Raw genomic sequence first — 22,142 nt, 5'->3', positions numbered from 1 at the left:
GGGTCTGCTGTAAAAAAAAGGAATAGGAAGCGAAGAAGGAACAGAGGGGTAAAGAATAAAAAAGGCGACAATAAGTACCTATCAACAATAACTTTAAATGTAAATGGATTAAATTCACCAATCAAAACACATAGGGTAACGGATTGGATAAGAAAACATGACCATATATCTGCTGTCTACAAGAAACCCACCTCAGAAAAAAGATGCACACAGACTGAGGGTGAAGGGATGGAAAAAGTTTTTTCAGGCGAATGGAAATGAAAAAAAAGCAATACTTATATCTGACAAATTAGATCTCAAAGTGAAGGACATAAAAAGAGTTAAGGAAGGTCACTTTATAATACTAAAGGGTACAATCCAACAAGAAGAAATAACTCTGGTAAACATATATGCACCCAATACAGGAGCACCCAAATACATAAAAAAACTCCTGGAGGATATCAAGAGAGAGATTGACAGCAATACAATCATAGTAGGGGACTTTAATAAACCACTATCACCTTTGGACAAATCTTCTAAACAAAAAATCAGCAAAGAAACATCAATCCTAAATGACTCAATAGACCAGATGGGATTAATTCACAGCTTCAGAATATTTCACCCCAAAGCCACAGAATATACATTCTTCTCGAGTGCACATGGATCATTTTCAAAGATAGACCATATACTGGGTCATAGGCAAAGTCTCTTCAAATTCAAGAAGATAGAAATCAGGAGAGAAACCAAGATGGCGGCATAGGTAAGCACCTAAACTGCTGCCACGCACAACAATTTCAAAACTAAAACTAAAAGACAGAACGGACACCATCCAGAACCACAGGAAAGCTGGCTGAGTGAAAATTCTACAACAAGAAGGAAAGAGAAAAGCTCACAGAGAATTGGAGGTATGGCAAAGGGTCTTTGTGCGCGCAGAGAGGAAGGGCGGCTGAGAGCCTGGCTGACTTTCTCTGGCGGAAGGGGGAAGGAAGCCCCCGACCGCACTGAACCCAGTTCTGACTGCACTGAACCCCAGTTTCGGGCGAGCCCCTGGGGACCCACGCACTTGTGGGGGGAGTCTGGACTCTCGGGCGGAGACTCGGGAGCTGGGGAAGGCAGAAGTCTGAAGGCACACGCGTGCCAGTGCGCACAAAGGCTGCGGAGGTTGCCACAAGCTTTCCCTAGTGGAAGGGAGTCAGAGGCTCCTGACTGCATTGAGCCCCAGTTCTGACTGCACTGGAACCCAGTTCCAGGCGAGCCCCTGGGGACCCACGCTCTTGTGGGGGGAGTCTGGACTCTCGGGTGGAGACTCGGGAGCTAGGGAAGGCAGAAGTCTGAAGGTGCATGCCTGCCAGTGCGCACAAAGGCTGCGGAGGTTGCCACAGGCTTTCCCTAGTGGAAGGGAGTCAGAGGCTCCTGACTGCACTGAGCCCCAGTTCTGACTGCAGTGAACCCCAGTTCCAGGCGAGACCCTGGGGACCCATGCTCTTGTGGGGGGAATCTGGACTCTCGGGCGGATACTCGGGAGCCGGGAAGGCAGAGGTCTGAAGGCGCACACGTGCGCGCAAAGGCAAGGCTGACAGGAAGCCAAGACTGAGACTCCACCCCATCCAAGCTGAGCACAGAGGCTATTGCAATTTGGCAAGTCTAATCCTATAAGGCTGTCTCCAGCACCGAACTTCTCCCAGCATAGACGCAGCTGATCCTTACAGCCAACTGGCCTGGAGGTCAATTCCTCCCAATGATACCAACAACAATCAAGACTTAACTACAACAAGGCTGTACACACAGCCCACAAAGGGGTGCACCAAGAGTGTCCACCTCAGGTTAACTGGGGAGGCCGACCCATTGGGCCATATAGGAAACCTAGCACACAAATTTACCCTACCAACTCAGGGAAGCAATGAAAATGCGGCGTCAAAGAAACAGATCACAAACGAAAGAAATGGAGGAAAACAAAAGACTGATATAGAATTCAAAACCATGGTTATAAGGCTTTTCAAGAATATCCTAGAAAAGGCCGATAAATATAACGAGACCCTCGAAGATATGAAAAAGGACCAACTAGAAATTAAACATACACTGACTGAAATAAAAAATATTATACAGAGACCCAAAAACAGACTAGAGGAACACAAGAATCAATTCAAAGAATTGAAATACAAAGAAGCAAAAAACACTCAACCAAAAAAGCAAAAAGCAAAAAAAAAAATCCAAAAAGTTGAAGATAGTGTAAGAAGACTCTGGGACAACTTCAAGCGTACCAACATCAGAATTATGGGGGTGCCAGAAGAAGAAAGAGAGCAAGATACTGAAAACCTACTGGAAGAAATAATGACCGAAAACTTCCCCCACCTGGTGAAAGAAATAGACTTACAAGTCCAGGAAGCGCACAGAACCCCAAACAAAAGGAATCCAAAGAGGACCACACCAAGACACATCATAATTAAAATGCCAAGAGCAAAAGACAAAGAGAGAATATTAAAAGCAGCAAGAGAAAAACAGTTAGTTACCTACAAGGGAGCACCCATACGACTGTCAGCTGATTTCTCAACAGAAACTATGCAGGCCAGACGGGAGTGGCAAGAAATTTTCAATGTGATGAATAGCAAGAACCTACAACCAAGATTACTCTACCCAGCAAAGCTATCATTCAGAATTGAAGGTCAGATAAAGAGCTTCACAGATAAGAAAAAGCTGAAGGAGTTCATCTCTACCAAACTAATATTATATGAAATGCTGAAAGGTATTCTTTTTTTTTTTTTTTTAATATATATTTTATTGATATTTTACAGAGAGGAAGGGAGAGGGATAGAGAGTCAGAAACATCGATGAGAGAGAAACATCGATCAGCTGCCTCCTGCACACCCCCCACTGGGGATGTGTCCGCAACCAAGGTACATGCCCTTGACCGGAATCGAACCCGGGACCCTTCAGTCTGCAGGCCGACGCTCTATCCACTGAGCCAAACCGGTTTCGGCACTGAAAGGTATTCTTAAAGAAGAGGAAGAAGAAAAAAGTAAAGGTAAAAATTATGAACAACAAATACATATCTATCAACAAATGAACCTAAAAATCAAGTGAATTAAAAACCAGAGGAACAGAATAATCTGGTGAATAGAATAGAATCAGGGGCATAGAAAGGGAGTGGACTGTTAATTCTCAGGGGGAAAGGGATATGGGGGGTTCATGAAGAGACTGGACAAAAATCATACACCTATGGATGAGGACAGTGGGGGGGAGGTAAGGGCAGAAGGTGGGGTGAAAACTGGGTGGAGGGGAGCTATGGGGGGAAAAAAGGAGAAACAATTGTAATAATCTGAATAAAGTTTTATTAAAATAAAAAAAATTTTTAAAAATAAAAATAAAAAAATATAAAAAAAGAAGATAGAAATCATATCAAGCATCTTCTCAGATCACAATGGCATAAAACTGGAAATCAACTACAATAAAAACAATCCAAAAAAATCAAACACATGGAGACTAAACAGCATGCTATTAAACAATGACTGGGTTACCAGAACGATCAAAGAAGTAATAAAAAACATCATGGCAACAAATGACAATGAAAACACAACAACCCAAAATCTATGGGACACAGCAAATGCAGTCTTGAGAGGGAAGTTCAAAGTTCTACAGGCCTACTTCAAAAAAACAAGAAACAATGGTAATAAATTACCTAACCCTACAACTCAAAGAGTTAGAAAGAGAGCAACAGGAAAAGCCCAGTGTAAGCAGAAGGAAGGAAATAATAAAGATCAGAGTGGAGATAAACGACATATAGACCAAAAAAACAATACAAAAGATCAATGAAACCAAGACCTGGTTCTTTGAAAGGATAAACAAGATTGATGAACCTCTAGCCAGGCTCACCAAGAAGCAAAGAGAGATGACCCAAATAAACAAAATCAGAAATGAAAGAGGAGAAGTAACAACAGACCCCACAGAAATACAAAGGATTGTTAAAAAATATTATGAACAACTCTATTCCAACAAACTGGACAACCTGGAGGTAATGGACATATTCCTAGAAAAATATAACCTTCCAAAACTCAATCAGGAAGAATCTAAACATCTCAATAGGCCAATAACTATGGAAGAAATTGAAGCAGTCATCAAAAAGCTTCCAGCAAACAAAAGCCCAGGGCCAGATGGCTTTAGAGGGGAGTTATACCAAACGTTCAAGGAAGAACTAAAACCTAACCTCCTCAGACTATTCTAAAAAATTCAAGAGGAAAGAACACTTCCAAGCTCCTTCTATGAAGCCAGCATCACCCTAATACCAAAACCAGATAAAGACAACACAATGAAAGAGAATTACAGGCCAATATCCCTCATGAACATAGATGCCAAAATCCTCAACAAAATTCTAGCAAATCGAATCCAGCAGTACATCAGAAAGATCATACACCATGACCAAGTAGGATTTATCCCAGGGATGCAAGGATGGTACAATATCCGCAAATCAATAAACGTGATACATCACATAAACAAATTGAGGGAGAAAAATCACATAGTCATATCAATTGATGCAGAAAAAGCATTTGACAAAATCCAACACCCTTTCTTGATAAAACCTCTCAACAAAATGGGAATTGAAGGATCATATCTCAACATAATAAAAGCCATCTTACATAATAATAGACAAACATGACAATCAGGAGTGATATGCAAATTAACCCAACAAAGATGGAAGTTAATTTGCATGCACAGGGGCTGAGTGACAGGGGTGGAACACAGGTGTTCTGCCCCACCCCCGGTCCCTCAGGCCCTCTAGGCAGCATGGGAAAGCGGGCCAGAGCGAAAAGGGGCTGGGCTGGAGCAGAAAGGTGGTTCCAGCAGCCAGGGAAAGCCAAGCCCATTCTAGCACGAATCTTCGGGCTTCTAGTATATGACAAACCCACAGCTAACATCATACTCAATGGGCAAAAACTAAAACCATTTCACCTAAGAACAGGAACAAGACAGGGATGCCCACTCTCACCACTCCTGTTTGACATAGTACTGGAAGTATTAGCCATTGCTATCAGACAAAAGAAATAAAAGGCATCCACATTGGAAAAGAAGAAAGAAAGCTGTCCTTATTTGCAGATGATATGATACTGTACATAGAAAACCCGAAACACTCCATCAAAAAACTATTAGACTTAATAAATGAATTCAGCAATGTAGCAGGATACAAAATTAATGCCAAGAAATCTATGGCATTTCTATACACCAATAGTGAACTTACAGAAAGAGAGACTAAAAAGGCAATCCCATTACCATCGCACCAAAAAAATTAAAATACCTAGGAATAAACTTAACTAAGAAGGTAAAAGACCTATACGCGGAAAACTACAGGACACTGAAAAAAGAGATAGAGGAAGATGTAAACAGATGGAAGAACATACCATGTTCATGGATTGGTAGAATCAACATCATTAAAATGTCCATACTGCCCTGACCGGTTTGGCTCAGTGGATAGAGCGTCGGCCTGCGGACTGGGGGGTCCCAGGTTCGATTCCGGTCAGGTGCATATACCTTGGTTGCAGGCACATCCCCAGTGGGATGTGTGCAGGAGGCGGCTGACCGATGTTTCTCTCTCATTGATGTTTCTACCTCTCTATCCTTCTCCCTTCATCTCTGTAAAAAATCAATAAAATATATATTTTTTAAAAAAATTAAAAATAAATAAATAAAATGTCCATACTACCCAAAGCAATCTATAGATTCCAATGCAATCCCCATTAAAATACCAATGGCATACTTCACAGGCTTAGAAAGAACTCTCCAAAAATTCACCTGGAAAAAAAAAAAAAAGACCCCAAATAGCCACAGCAATCCTGAGAAAGAAGAACGAAGTAGGTGGGATCTCAATACCAGATTTCAGGCTGTATTACAAAGCCACTGTTCTCAAAACAGCCTGGTACAGGCACAAGAACAGAAATATAGACCAATGGAATAGAACAGAGAATCCAGATATCGATCCAAACCACTATGCTCAATTAATATTCGACAAAGGAGGCATGAACATACAATGGAGTCAAGACAGTCTCTCTTCAATAAATGGTGTTGGGAAAATTGGACAGATACATGCAAAAAAATGAAAGTAGACCACAAACTTACACCATACACAAAAATAAATTTAAAATGGATAAAGGACTTAAACATACGACAGGAAACCATAAAAATACTACAGGAATCCACAGGCAGAGAAATCTCAGATATATGCCGAAACAATTTCTTCACCGATACCGCTCCTAGGGCAATGGAAACTAAAGAGAAAATAAACAAATGGGACTACATCAAAATAAAAAGCTTTTGTACAGCAAAAGAAACCATCAACAAAACAACAAGAAAGCCCACCGTATGGGAGAACATATTTGCAAATGTTATCACTGTTAAAGGTTTAATCTCCAACATCTACAGGCAACTTATACAACTTAATATAAGGAAGATAAATGATCCAATAAAAAAATGGGCAATGGACCTAAATAGAATCTTTTCAAAAGAAGACAGAAGGAAGGCAAAGAGACATATGAAAACATGCTCAAAGTCAAAACCCTGGGATGATTTCTCTATTCTTCTTGTTTCTGAATGCTCAATTTCTGAAAAAAGACATTCTTTAGGGTTGAAATCTACCCTGTGGTTTTTTCAGCTGGTTCTGACGATCAAAGATATGACTAGAATTAAAATCAGGGGAAACAAATTTTAAAAGTTGCCACTCTCCTCAGGACCTGATCATTGATTTTTTTTTTTCAACTGTATGTTGAACACAATGACCTATTCTTGCTTTCTCTAATGACTTTTCCTCTACAGCTTAAAAAAGTGCCCCCCCACAAATATTTATTATATCCACATCAATAAGATCATTTAAGCATATATCCCTAATATATACATAGTTTATAAATTCTATATGTACCACATTGTGTACACTAAAAATATAACAAGTGTGATTTAAATGAAGTCAACATTTGAAATTTTTGTCTTACTTATACTAATTTTTTTATTTCCACTAAAAATTATTGATATTTAAGTGAGAGCAATGAAATTGGAGTTTGTTTGGGGTTGTTTTATAAATTGTGGGTTATAGATTTTAATACAGTGATTTGATAGTGTGAGTTACTTGGATATGTGGTTTGAATGGCTATCAAAGTTGAAAAAGGTATCTTCACAAAGATACATATGCAAATCTAAATAGAAAAGAGTTTCCTTGATGGGATTTACTCTCTAAATTATAGTGTTAAATTTTCAATCCTTATCTGCCAAATTTGTTTGAATTCATTCAATAACTATCTGCCTCATGAGCAACATAGCAAAACAACTAAGCATACCTGAAGCATGAAGCCAAACTATCTAGGTTTGAGTCTGGTTCTGCTACTTGACCTTAGAAAATTATTAAGCTGCTCCGTTCCTCAGCTTCCCACCTGAACAATGGGGTTTATGACAGCACCTACCTCTTAGAATCTTGTAAACAATTAAATAAATATGCCCTGGCAGGTTTGGCTCAATGGATAGAGCGTCGGCATGCGGACTGAAGGGTCCCAGGTTCGATTCCGGCCAAAGGCACATGCCTGGGTTGCGGGCTCGATCCCCAGAAGGGGGCGTGCAGGAGGCAGCCAATCAATGATTCTCTCTCATCATTGATGTTCCATCTCTCTTTCCCTCTCCAAAATCAATAAATATTTTTTTTAAAGAATTAAATAAATAATCTGCACAAAGCACTTAGGATCGTTCTTAGCACCTTATCATTCAGTTACTTTTAAAACAACCTTTTAAAGCCATTTGGCCATTTTGAAGAATTAGAATAACTGAAATTAAATCATATAATCTCCAAGTCTATATTTAAATTATAATACATTGCAACGGCATCCTATCTAATAAAGAGCAAATATACAAATTGACCATCACTCCAATACACAAGATGGCCGCCCCATGTGGTCAAAGATGGATGCCCCCGTGTGGACACAAGGTGGCCACCACAAGATGGCCTGCAGGGGAGGGCAGTTGTGGGCAATCAGGCCAGCAGGGGAGGGCAGTTGGGGGCGACCATACCTGCAGGGGAAGACAGGGGTGACCAGGCTGGCAGAGGAGGGCTGTTGGGAGGGACAAGGCCTGCAGGAGAGGGCAGTTGGGGGGGACCAGGCCTGCAGAGGAGGGCAGCTTGGGGCAACCAGGCCTGCTGGGAAGGGCAGCTGGGGCAACCAGGCCGGCAGGGAGGGCAGTTGGGGGCAATCAGGCCTGCAGGGGAGCAGTTAGGCAACTATCAGGCTGGCAAGGGAGTGGTTAGGGCAGGGATGGGCAAACTTTTTGACTCGAGGGCCACAATGGGTTCTTAAACTAGACCGGAGGGCCGGAACAAAAGCATGGATGGAGTGTTTGTGTGAACTAATATAAATTCAAAGTAAAGGAGCAGAGGGGAGAGCAAGAGAACCGGATAGAACAGCCGGTTTCGGCCCGCGGGCCATAGTTTGCCCATGGCTGGGTTAGGGGGTGATCAGGCTGGCAGGCAGAAGCAGTTGGGGGCAATCAGGCAGGCAGACAGGCGAGCGGTTGGGAGCCAGCAGTCCTGGATTGTGAGAGGGCAGTCGGACATTCCTCGAAGGGTCCCAAATTGGAGAGGGTGCAGGCTGGGCTGAGGGACAGCCCCCCGGGACACCCCCCCCACCCCATCCAGGAATTTCATGCACCGAGCCTCTAGTACATGAATAAGAGAGTGTGATGCTATCATCTCTTTGGCACTACTGGACTTGAGGTAACAGCACACCATTTCATATGGGGATAGGGCATGGATGCCAGTATCATCCATTTATTAAGAATTAGTAAAGCTTAATAGGTTTCATTTTTAAATAAAAATAAAGCTTAGACATTCTAATATTTTCTTCCCATTTCCCTAAGATCATCTTACACTATTTTTAGAGACTACTGGTTTTAACATTATGTCAACCATTTACAAATGTTTAAATGCTCCACTATGCCCCATGCTGGAGGTTAGTGTTGGTGCCTGTCCTGTGAACATCCCCCTCTAGGAAAGGCCCTCTTCCCTGGGACCACAGTTTCTGTGTAGGTGGCCCTGTCTGTAACACTATACTTCACATTGCCTGACCCAAACCCTCACTGCAGCCAAGTGGACCTAATCCAAAAGTGTCCTTCCACATGCTAGTGGACATCTGTCACCTACACCACACACTTCTCTACTGCCCCATGCTTCCTTCTATGAACTGACTTCTCTAGGCAAATTCTGTAGGGCTATCAATCACAAATCCTTTTATAGGTTGGGCACTTGGCAGTGTGGGGCACTTGATCCAATCTAGCCAGAGAATCTGGACCAGAGTTGTCAGGTCTGATGTGGATGTTCTCTGGGATCTCGGATAATGTAAAACTCAATTAGCCAATGGCCATCAAATTGATGCAAAAGAAAACAGAACTAAGAGACATTTGCCTAATCAACTTCATAACCCACAAATAGAAAGTTTCATTCTTATTTCTCTCTCTCATCCATAATGTCCCCTGTTCCCTGGATCCAGAATTCCAACTAATGACTACTAGCAATTCAGGCTAATTAGCCTTTTATAAGATGGTCTAGGAACACCATCACCCTATATAATAAAAGGCTAATATGCAAACAGTGGAATGACCAGTTGCTATGACACGCACTGACCACCAGGGGGCAGACGCTCAACGCAGGAGCTGGCCCCTGGTGGTCAGTGAGCTCCCACAGGGGGAGCACCACTCAGCCAGAAGCCAGGCTCATGGCTGGCAAGCACAGTGGAAGTGGCAGGAGCCTCTCCCGCCCCCACGGCAGCGCTAAGGACCCCCAAGGAGTCCTGTACTGCGAGAGGGCACAGGCCGGGCTGAGGGACCCCACCCCCAGTGCACGAATGTCGTGCACCAGGCCTCTAGTAATTTTATAACAAAGATATGAGAGGGAAACACATCCCATGGTAGCCTCACAAATATATTTATTGAGCTCAACCTCTTACGTTTAGGGATTATTGTATTAGAAAATTAATATAGAACTATACAATAAAATAATGCAAATAGGCTATTAAAAATGTATCAACTGCACAAAAAGTAACAAATGCACTCTACTATCAACTCTAAGTACTCATTAGCTACAAGAAACAGGGAAGAAGGCAATCTGGTTTATCAGAATAAAACAACTTATTTTCAAAGAATTAGCTTACTGTATAAATAGCTGGCATGCAAGTAAGATATTTTTCAGCAAAAGAAAGTTTCTAGGGACAGGAAATAAAAAAAGCTGAAATGTCAATCTCTGAATTAACTAAGCCACCCTCTCCTGACCCAAAATCCTAACCTTAATTTTTAAGAAACTCCTATGGTATAACTCTACAAATAAAAAAGGGAGAGGGGAGCAAGAAAAAAACAGAAGTAGTAACTTAGGGGCTTACCGAAAAAGATTAAAAGTAGAAAACACAATTGCCAAGTAGCCTGAAGTACAAATCACAGAAAAGTTAATCATTATACTGGTTCTGTTGCATCTACTCTTACCACCAGTTTATTTCTGAGTATAATTCAAGGTGTTCATCAATCTTTCATAGCCAGAGCGCTGGCTACCTGTGGTATGTCAATTCTTTATCATAATTAGGAATAGAGATCAGAAACTATACTTCTACTCATCAAATGAATCTATAGAGGGGATCAAGACAAAGCTTCCTCTGATGGTCTCTTACTAACTTCACTCCCTTCTGCTTCTCTCTCATTTTTAAAATATATTTTTATTGATTTCAGAGAGAAAGGAAGAGGGAGACAGAAACATCAATGATGAGAATCATCGACTGGCTGCCTCCTAAACGCCCCCTACTGGGGATCGAGCCTGCAACCTAGGCATATGCCCTGACCTCCTTGTTCATAGGTTGATGCTCAACCACTGAGCAACACTGGCCAGGCCATTCTGCTTCTCTTGATTTCACTGAATTTCAGCTTAGGGAAAAACACAAAGACTATCTTTTGCATTCAGATTGATCCACAGGGAGTAATAAAAATGGAACCTGCTGCCCTAGCCAGATTGACTCAGTGGATAGAGCGTTGGCCTGCTGAATGTAGGGTCCCAGGTTCAATTCCGGTCAAGGGTACGTACCTCGGTTGCAGGCTCCTCCCCAGCCTGGGCCCTGGTCGGGATGCGTGCAGGAGGCAACCAAGTTTCTCTCACATCGATATTTCTCTCTGTCTTTCCTCTCTCTGCCACTATTTGTAAAAATCAATGGAAAAATATCTTCAGGTGAGGATTTAAAATAAATAAATAAAAATAAAGTGGCTGTACCATTTAAAAAACAATAAAAAAGTGGTACATTAAAAAAAATGATACCTTCTTAGAAACCCATTTTGTACACAATCGACAGTGAAATTTTGATACTGTTACCATATTAAATTAAAAACAACAGCAGAGCCTTGGCCACTGTGGGTCAGTGGATAGATCATCAGCCCACACACTGAAGGGTCATGATTCGATTGCTGGTCAGGGCATATACCTGGGTTGCGGTTTGTTCCTAATCCCCAACAGGGCTTGGGCTGGAGGCAAGCAGTTGATGTGTCTCTCTCATATCAATATTTCTCTCTCTCTCTCTCTCTCTCTCTCTCTCTCTCTCTCTTTCCCTCTTTCTCTCTCTTTCTCTACCTCCCTCTCTTCCACTCTCTCTGAAAAGCAATGGAAAAAATATCCTCAGGTGAGGATTAACAACAACAAAAAAACCCACACACAAAAAAACAATTAAAAAAAAAAACACAGAAAAAAACATTATAGAATTTTAATACTATTTTATCTAGGATGTTGTGTTACTTGTTTTGAGGCTATCTGTAAAAAAAAGTTAGACACAAAGTTGGTGGTAATAGTAGACAAAAAGTTGCCTGGCCGATGTGGCTCAGTGGTTGAGCATCGACCTATGAACCAAGAGGTCACAGTTCGATTTCTGGTAAGGGTACATTCCCAGGTAGTGGGCTCAATCTTCAGTAGGAGGTGAGCAGGAGGCAAAGGCAACTGATCAATGATTCTCTCTTGTCATGGATGTTTCTTTCTTTCCCTCTCTGAAATCCACTTAAAACAATTTTTAAACAATAGTTAGACACAAAGTTGAAATACATGATGGGGTAAAAGTAGGTTTACAGTTATGAGTATACAAAACACAGAGTGTATTCTGTATTATTATTTATTGTATTTTTTTTCCATATAAACAACTATAAACTTACTTTTGCCCCAGCCTATATTTAACTGTTTTTTTTTACTGATTTTAGAAAGAAAGGGAGAGAGAAAGATCAATGAGAGAGAAATGTCAACATCAATTGGCTGCCCCCTGACCAGGAATCGAACCAACAATGCTCAACCACTGAGCCACACTGGCTGGGCCCAGCCTGTATTTATACTGGCAAAGGTAAAGGCAAAACAACTTTCAATATATAACACTACTAGAGGCCCAGCACACGATTAAATCATGCAGGTAGGGTCCCTAGGCCTAGCCTCCTGCGATCAGGGCCATCTCTCCCTGTTCACCAGTCCCCAGGTCGAACACCGCCTCCACCACCAGGCTGTCAGGCCACTGGGATCACCAGCTCATCCCCTGCTGCTCAGGGGCTCAGGCCTGTGGGAAAGCAGGTGCTGGAGACTTCACCTTCAAGCCCGTGCGATGGGCCGGCTGCTGATGGAAAACGCTGCCTGCTTGGGGCCGCTCACGCGGGTGCTGCCGCCACCAACACTGCCGCCGCCACTGCTGCTGGGGCTTGAGGCGCTGACGGAGGCTGTGGGGCACGCCCACAACCTACCCGACCCAGTGTGAGCAGCTCTGAGCGGGCAGCGCGTTCCATCAGTGTCCAGCCCGGCGCACGCACATGGAGGTGAAGTTGCCGGTGCCCACTTTCCCGCGGGCCCGAGCCCCCAAGCAGCCAGGAATGAGCTAGTGATCCCAAAGGCCTGACAGCCACCCAGTCCTCCTGCCACCCACCCCGATTACCCCATTCACCATCACTGATCCATCGGAGCCTGCGGGCCGGGGGTAGGGACAAAGAGGTCAGGAGTTCAGCCCGCTCACCAGTCGCCAGTCGCCAGTCCCGCCCCAACCCCGCTCATGGGCCGGGAGCGGGTGAGGGAGGGAGCAAGAAGTGGTCAATACCACCTCATGGGGACCAGTTATTTGGTCGTGACACCTCTTGGCCTTTTATTATTATGACTAGTGGCCCAGCGCACAAAATTCGTGCAGAGAGAGGGCAGTTCCCTCAACCCAGCCTGCACCCTCTCCAATCGGGGACCCCTTGGGGGATATCCAACTGCCAGTTTAGGCCCGATCAGGATCGAGCATAAACCGGAAGTCGGACATCCCTCTCGCAATCTGGGACCACTGGCTCCTAACTGCTCACCTGCCTGCCTGCCTGATTGGCCCTAACTGCCTCTGCCTGCCTGATCACCCCTAACTGCTCTCCCTTGCCGGCCTGATCTCGCCCCCAACTGCCCTCCTCTGCTGGACAATTTGGTTCTAATTGGTTCTAATTGGTCAGTTTCTATGCCAGTCAGTGTCAAAAGCTCCACCTCTTAGGCAGCAACTGGTGCCTCACAGTTGACCCGGATTTGGTTCTAATTGGTCAGTTTCTATGACAGTCAGTGTCAAAAGCCCCGTCTCCTAGGCAGCCATTGGCTCCTCACAGTTGACCCAGATTTGGTTCTGATTGGCCAGTTTCTATGCCAGTCAGTGTCTGGGCCTATCAACAGAGGCTGATCAGAAAGGCAGGGCTGATCAGCAGCCCCGGTGGAGGCCAGGCTCAGAGGGAAAGAGAGAGGCAAGTGCTGGTCAAAAGCTGCCTCAGACGCTACAGATCAGCCCCTGCTTCTCTTTTCAGGTCTCTTTCCGGGCCTGACTCAAAGCCCCCTCAGGAGTCACTGGTGGGTCAATGGGCCTGCAGACGCAGTAGTCAGCCTTAGGTCATGATCGGTCGTTACACCCTGGCTCTTTAATAAAGAGATGATTGTTCTTTAAAAAATGGGTCTTTTAAACAAAGATGGCGGCATAGGTAAACACCTAAACTGCTGCCTCACACAACAATTTCAAATCTACAACTAAAAGACAAAACGGACATCATCCAGAACCACAGGAAGGCTGGTTGAGTGGAAATTCTACAACTAGAAGGAAAGAGAAAGCACACTGAGACTCAGAGGAGCTGCAGGAGGCAGAGGTACTGAGACGCACGCGCGGAGAGGACTGGCAACTGAGTGCGTGGCTGGCTTTCTCAAGCGGGAGGCAGAAAAAAGCTCCCGACTGCACTGAACTACAGTTCCAAGCGAGACTCTGGGGACCCAGACTCATTCGGGGAGAACCTGGACTGTCTGGCAGCGGGCGGAACTCAAGGGGGGCTTTCTCTCAGAGGTGCTTGCAGCGATTACCAAGGGACACTGAGACACAGGGGCCTATTAGGGCAGGGCTGACGGGAAACCAATGCTGTCTGCTCCGCCCTGAGACTCCACCCCATCCAAGCTAAGCACAGAGGCTTTTGCAAGTCTTGTCTCATAAGGGTGTCTCCAGCACATAAGTTCTCCCAGCGTAGACACAGCTGATCCTCACAGCCAATTGGCCTGGAGGTCAATTCCTCCCAGTGATACCAACAACAATCAAGGCTTAACTACAACAAGACTGTGCACACAACCCACAAAGGGGTGCACCAAGAGTGTCCACCTCAGGTAACTGGGGAGGCTGAGCCACTGGGCCCTCTAGGACACCTACCACACAAAGCCACTCTATCAACTCAGGGAAGCAGCCAAAATGCGGAGACAAAGAAACAGGTCACAAATGAAAGAAATGGAGGAAAGCAAATGACTGGATATAGAGTTCTAAACCATGGTAATAAGGTTTTTCAAGAATTCTCTAGAAAAGGCCGATAAATTTAGCGAGACCCTCGAGGATATGAAAAAGGACCAACTAGAAATTAAGCATACACTGACTGAAATAAAAAATATTATACAGAGATCTAATAGCAGACTAGGGGATCGCAAGAATCAAGTCAAAGATTTGAAATACAAAGAAGCAAAAAACACACAACTGGAAAAGCAAAAAGTAAAAAGAATCCAAAAATATGAAGATAGTGTAAGGAGCCTCTGGGACAACTTCAAGCATACCAACATCCGAATTATGGGGGTGCCAGAAGAAGAGAGAGAGCAAGATACTGAAAACCTACTGGAAGAAATAATGACAGAAAACTTCCCCCACCTGGTGAAAGAAATAGACTTATAAGTCCAGGAAGCACACAGAACCCCAAACAAAAGAAATCCAAAGAGGACCACACCAAGACACATCATAATTAAAATGCCAAGAGCCAAAGACAAAGAGAGAATATTAAAAGCAGCAAGAGAAAAACAGTTAGTTACCTTCAAAGGAGCACCCATATGATTGTCAGCTGATTTCTCAACAGAAACTATGCAGGCCAGACGGGAGTGGCAAGAAATATTCAAAGTGATGAATAGCAAGAACCTACAACCAAGATTACTCTACCCAGCAAAGCTATCATTCAGAATTGAAGGTCAGATGAAGAGCTTCACAGATAAGAAAAAGCTAAAGGAGTTCATCACCACCAAACCAGTATTATATGAAATGCTGAAAGGTATTCTTCAAGAGGAAGAAGAAGAAAAAGGTAAAGATAAAAATTATGAACAACAAATACATAACTATCAACAAGTGAATCTAAAAATCAGGTGAATAAAAAAATCTGATGAACAGAATAAACGGGTGAATATAATAGAATCAGGGGCATAGAAAGGGAGTGGACTGATAATTCTCGGGGGGAAAGGGGTGTGGGGGGTGCGGGAAGAGACTGGACAAAAATCATACACCTATGGATGAGGACAGTGAGGGAGGGGGGTAAGGGCAGAGAGTTGGGTGGGAACAGGGTGGAGGGGAGCTATGGGGGAAAAAGAGAAACAATTGTAATAATCTGAACAATAAAGATTTATTAAATTTTAAAAAATGGGTCTTTTGGGAGACTATCAATGGACACAACTTTACTACAATTCAATACACATATTAACATTGGAATCTGAACTAAATAAAGGTGAGTCACCAAAGAAACTGGGGTTCTGTCATCTCCAGAATTGAAATGAGGCTTTTGATCACTAGACAACTCAGAAACAATCCAGTAAGTATAAGAAAACTTCAGCAACAACAAAAACTATAAATACGAACCTGAGAAAAATAACAGAAAATACTGCCTTTGTGAAACAAGATAAAAAAAAAAAAAAGTAACATTCTAAGAAATAAAAAGTGTAATGAGTTGGAAAAAAGTCAAAGAAATAATCTAAAATGCAGAATTAAAAAGGCAGATGATCAAAAATGGGGGGGAACGAAATATAAAGAATCAGTCTACGTGTTTCAATATGCATCTAACACTATTATTAAAAAAAAAGACAGAACAGAGAAATTATATTAATTGAAAAAAAATTATTCAAATAATAGTATCAGAAATGTTCCAGAAATAAGGAAAAGAAATCATCAGTCTGAACAGGTACATAAATGCCCTATGAAATAATGGGAGGGAGGAGATCAAGACACATGAAAACTCAGAACATTGTGAACAGCAGATACAGAGCATCCTAAATGTCACCGACCCCGTTTTTTAAATGGGGAGATAGCCACATACAGAAGAGATCAAGAACCAGAATGGCATCAGCCCTCTCAACAGAAGTTAAAAATTCCTCAGTAAGGTTATAACCTAAAATCTATATGTAGTTGTTAAAATAACAAAAATGTTTTTAGCCCAGCCGGCATGGCTCAGTGGTTGAATTTTGACCTATGAAACAGGAGGTCAAGGTTCGATTCCCTGTCAGGGTACATACCCGGGTTGCAGGCTCGATCCCAGTGTAGAGCATGCAGGAGGCAGCCGATCAATGATTCTTTCTCATCATTGAATTTTCTCTCTTTCCCTCTCCCTTCCTCTCTGAAATCAATAAAAATATATTTTAAAAAAATTTTACATACACAAGTTATCTCAAAGTTTATCTCCCATGTACACTTCCTAAAGAAGCTACTGTAGAATGTGTTCCACAAAGCCAGGGAGAAAACTGAAAAAGAAAATAGGATCTAGAAAAGACGAAACGTGAAGGGAACGTCCAAGTGGTGGAAAAGGAAGGGCAGGCAATGGCTGCACAAAAGGACAGAAGGCTCCAGGGAAGGGAGAATTTGCCTGATGAACATGTTCAGTGAAAATTGATATTGAGAAAATCTTTTTGGTTTTTTTTTAGTTCTGATGAAGATTAACTGGAAGAGTCAATGGAAATTAAGGAAATGGAAAAATAAAGCAATGATTAATTCCATGTTGGGAGAATAGCAGGGGATGGTGGTGGAAGAACTAAATTTCTTATCTATCCTAACAGGAAGTCAATAGATTGTTTGTTTGTTTTTTAAATAGGAGAATTTTAAAAGTAGAAGTATAAGCACTTTAATAATATCTAAGGATAAATTCCAGAAAAAAACAGTCTAAGTAGTCTTCGCTGCAGAGGGGCAAGACAGGGGTGGGCAAACTTTTTGCCACAATGGGTTCTTAAACTGGACCGGAGGGCCGGAACAAAAGCATGGATGAAGTGTTTGTGTGAACTAATATAAATTCAAAGTAAAGGAGCGGAGGGGAGAGCAAGAGAACCGGATAGAACAGCCGGATTCGGCCCGCGGGCCGTAGTTTGCCCACGGCTGGGAAGTGGAGACTGCTGATTCTTTGTTATAAGCATTACACTTGCAGATATTGATTCCCAGAGCAGGGAAGGGCATACATGTCACTCCAACTGCTTTTCCCAAATCACACAAGAAATCTATCTCATACATCATAATTACATACTAGTATTTAGCGACACACCAATTTTGTTCAATTTAACTTAATTACCTATAACATCATATATAGCATATTTTTAAATACTCACCATGGATCCCCCTAACAGTATAGTATAATAGTATATTAATTACCACAACAATTATATAATACAGATTTGTGGTGTTTTCTGATGTTGCAGAAGAGTTAAAAATTCTAAAGCAGGTTCTTCTGAAGTTTCAATAATGTATAATTACTAGAATTACCTCCACAAGGATTGAGGGTGTATTTTCCCCCTATACTTTGTACTTTTATATTTATATTAGTAGAACAATGTAAGAGGTAAAATGACAAAGACCCTATCTCAACAAATGGAGGAACTGACTAAACTATTTGGACCACTTATATGTAAACATTTAAATAGATTTGAAAGAATCAAGAGATCATTTGGTCTAAACCATATGAAATTTTGGTTATGAGAAAATTTTGACAAAATAGGAAACATCAGGCTTATAAGTAGAAACTATTCTATCTCTAAGACACTTAAGTCATCAGATAACTTTGTTCCCTTATATTAAAGATAAATTCAAAATTCCAAATCAAGTTTCTTGGCATTAAGTCTACTAATATAAATGAACATGTTTTCTTTAATAAATTATGAAATGCATTCATCATTTTTAAAAACTACTTGCAAACATAATTCTGAAGGCTAAACATCAATGAATACTTACATTGACTAATCCAAAATAGTGCTCATTGACTGGAAACTGTTCTGGACCAATCTCTTTCTCTAATGCCGAGGCATTGGCGCCCTACAAAACAAAAAAACAAAAATAAAAAAATCACAATTAATGTAGGCATTATGAAGACATCCTTTAAATAACTATGCTCCTTATAACTATCTAACATTAATGAAAAAAATAAAAAAGGATAATGAAGAATAAAGGCTTTTAATATTATTACTAAAAACTAGTTTAAAGAAATTTTCTCATATAACCAAAGCCTAGATCAAGGAATTATATTCCTAACTTGTTCCTTTTATCTAAGTAATGAATTAAAGCCCTTGCTGTATCATGCATTCTAAAGGGAGTTTGTAATCTGATAGCAGCCATCTCAGAGAGCTGAAATTTTATGAAATTAAAATGCATATATTCAGTGGCCTAACAATTCTTCAGAGGTATATAACTAAGAAATTCTCACATAGAACTAAAGGGGAAAAGAATGTTTACTTAAGTATCATTGATGATTGCATAGCTGACAGCAATCTACAGGGTCTATAAAGTATTATAGCATAGCCCAGCCTGTGTGGCTCAGCGATTGAGCACTGGCCCAGGAACCAAGAGGTCGCCGGTTTGATTCCCAGACAGGGAGCAATGCCCAGGTTGCAGGCTCAGTCCCCAATAGGGGAGTACAGGGGGAAGCCAATTGATGTTTCTCTGTCTCCCTTCCTCCCTCTCTTAAAAAAAAAAATCAATACGAATATATTTTTTTAAATGAACAGATTTATAAAAATATGATAGCATAATACTAGGTGTATCGGTTAATAATGACGAATTTTGTAATAAAAGAAAACACGATAATTTCAAGAGAATCATCAAAAGTGCTTTATTCAAAGTAATGTCCATCACTAGAGCTACACATTCCCCCATCTTTCAGGTAATCTGTGGGTACCAACCAATAGAACTTTTCTTGTTTTGAGGCAAACCATTCAGAGACCCAATTTTCCACTTCTTCGTACGTTTTGAAGTGCTGCTCAGAAAGTGCATGTGCCACTGATCAGAACAAGTGCTAATCTGAAGGAGCAAGGTCTGGTGAATACAGCGGGTGGGTTAATACTTCCCAGGCAAGATCTTTTAACGTGTCTTTAACTGGGTTTTAAGTGTGTGAGGGTGTGTCATCATGAAGCAAAATTACTTTGCCGTGTCTTCTCGTCCATTCTGGTTGTTTCACGATCAAAGCGTGGTTCAAATTGATTATTTGTTGTCAGTAGCGATCAGTATTAACAGTTTCACCTGGTTTTAGAAGCTCATAATACAAAACACCTTCCTGATCCCACCAAACACAGAGCATTGTCTTCTTTCCAAAGCAATTTGGCCTTGCAGTCGATGTTGATGGTTGACCTTGATCAACCCATGATTTTGTGCATTTGGAATTCTCAAATAAATCCACTTTTCATCGCCAGTCACAATTTGATGCAAAAAAGACTTTCTTTCGTGCCGTTGAAGCAACATTGTACTGATGACTTTTCGGTTTTCCATTTGTCTTTCGTTCAGTTGATGTGGCACCCATTTTCTTTCCTTTAAAATCTTTCCCATTGCTTGTAAACAATTGGAAATTGTTTGCTGAGCAACGTTTAATCTTTCTGCAAGTTGTTTTTGAGTTTGACACCCATCTTCATCCAATAATGCTTGTAATTGTTGGTCTTAAAACTTTTTCGGTTCTTTGTCTTTCTCACTGAAATCATCATTTTTAAAGCACTTAAACCAGCATTCACAAGTATCTTGAGATGGAGCATGTTCACCATTAAGCTTCCCGAAGTATTCAGCAGCACTTTTCTTCAAAATAAAGTAATGAATTATAACTTCCCGCAAATGCTTTTTTTGGCACGAAATTTGACATTTTTAAGTGTAAAAATAACTATGATATTAACACCTTCAGCAAATTTGACATAGGAAGTTTTAAAGTTTGTTGGCAATACAACAAAATAGCATAATATCAAATCACACGTATATCAATATATGTGTAACTCCATCTATTGAAAAAAATCTGCATTATTAACCGGTACACCTATTATATAGTAGAGTCAGAATAAGTAAACTGGATTTACATACAAAAACATGGTTACTTCTCAAAAACAATGTTAAAAAACTGATTAGCACAAAACTCCATCTATATTATAAAAACCCAGTGGCCCTAACGCCGTAACAACCAAAGATCAGTCACCAGGAGGCTGCGTGCACGGCAAGGTGTGTGCGGGTAGGTGGGGATTTGACTCTGGGTCCCACAGCACAGCGGGACTTGACTCTGGGTCTCGCAGTGTGGCGAGACTTGAGGGAGTCCTGTGGCGTGGCGGAGTCTGGAGTTCCGAGTCTCGCACGATTTCCCGCGTGTCTGGGTCTTGCATGATTTCGACTAGTCATATATATAACAGCACACACATTTTGCCTCAAGGACACTGGCGTGTGGTTAACACCACCTTTAGTGTGCAGAAGCCCACCCCTGCAGTCTCCTGACAAGAGGTACATTCCTGAACCTGGGAAGCCCAGACCTTTGTTAGACAACAACACATCCTCAACTTCTGGATGGGACAAGCCTAAAAATCAGTACATACATTAAAGGGAACTCATGGGTTGGTGGTCAAGTTCTACCAAAACAAGGTATTTCCTCTGATAACTTGCAGCCATCCAGCACTGTGTGTGTGTGTGTGTGTGTGTGTGTGTGTGTGTGTGTGTGTGTGTGTGTGTAAAACACATAGCGCTGACCAATCAGTAGAGATTATGACCCTGACCTTCTAGCTCAAGCATGTCAAACTCAAAGGCTTACATGGGTCAAATAAACAAGGTTTAAGTTTATGTGGGCTGCAAAAAAACAAAAGCTTCAATTTTCATATAAACATAGGTTTATTTTGATAGAGATATGCTGAATACAAAGGGCTGAAATAAATGAGTAATAGTTAATATAAAATAATAGAATATTTTAATAAAAACTAATATTTTTTCTTGAACATTAACTTACCAGATACCGAATAACTGCACAAATTAATACGTGTAACAGAAATAAACCTATTTTTCTTGTTCTCCAAAAGTGAAATATTTCCTTATTTGAGCACACCAAACAAGGCAGTCCAAGACCAATGACATGGCAATCAGCTGCTAAAATATTCGCTGCTAGCATAAGTGGAGAGAAATGGTGCGCCTGCTCCCGTGAGGCACGTAAGGGGAATGAATGCAACACGATTATAGTATTAAGTCATTAGTGAACATTGTAGTTCGATATTAATAATTATGTAAAAATTAAGTTATGAACTTTTTATTAAAACGTTTCTTACATACTGTTGTATTGGCTGGGCCACAAAAATATTCGTTGTGGGCCGCGAGTTTGGCATGCTTCTTCTAGCTCTTTCTGATGAATCAGTATATTAAAGGACACACTTAGAACAGTGATGAATAGTCTATTGAAATCTTCCCCTGAGATTTCCCCTAAAATCCTACCTTTAGAAAACAGGTAAAAACCCATAAGGCAAAGAACCCAGCACCTCTCTACACCTTCCTTTTTCAGGTGCAGGTATGTATCTTTGCTTTCTTTTCTCCTAAGTTTTAAAGGTCCTTCTTTTGCCTCTATTACTTGTTTCCTGAGTCCAAGCAGCCCAGTTAGCTCACTTCTTCTTCTGTGAC

At 41.6% G+C, this 22,142-nt stretch overlaps 1 protein-coding gene across 1 annotated transcript in view; it reads right to left on the bottom strand.

Moving 5' to 3' along the window:
• USP12 (ubiquitin specific peptidase 12) overlaps positions 1–22,142 on the bottom strand; it is a 156,131-nt gene that overhangs the window by 76,153 nt on the left and 57,836 nt on the right. The window contains exon 2 of the mRNA XM_080662502.1: positions 18,480–18,560. Within this exon, the coding sequence (XP_080518628.1) occupies positions 18,480–18,560 (81 nt within the window). The remainder of the gene's footprint in view (positions 1–18,479; positions 18,561–22,142) is intronic.

Source organism: Plecotus auritus (assembly GCF_963455305.1).
Source record: "Plecotus auritus genome assembly, chromosome: 3".
NCBI lineage: Eukaryota > Metazoa > Chordata > Mammalia > Chiroptera > Vespertilionidae > Plecotus > Plecotus auritus.
Note: the sequence above shows the minus strand (reverse complement) of the source record. Positions and strands in the feature narration are given on the sequence as shown.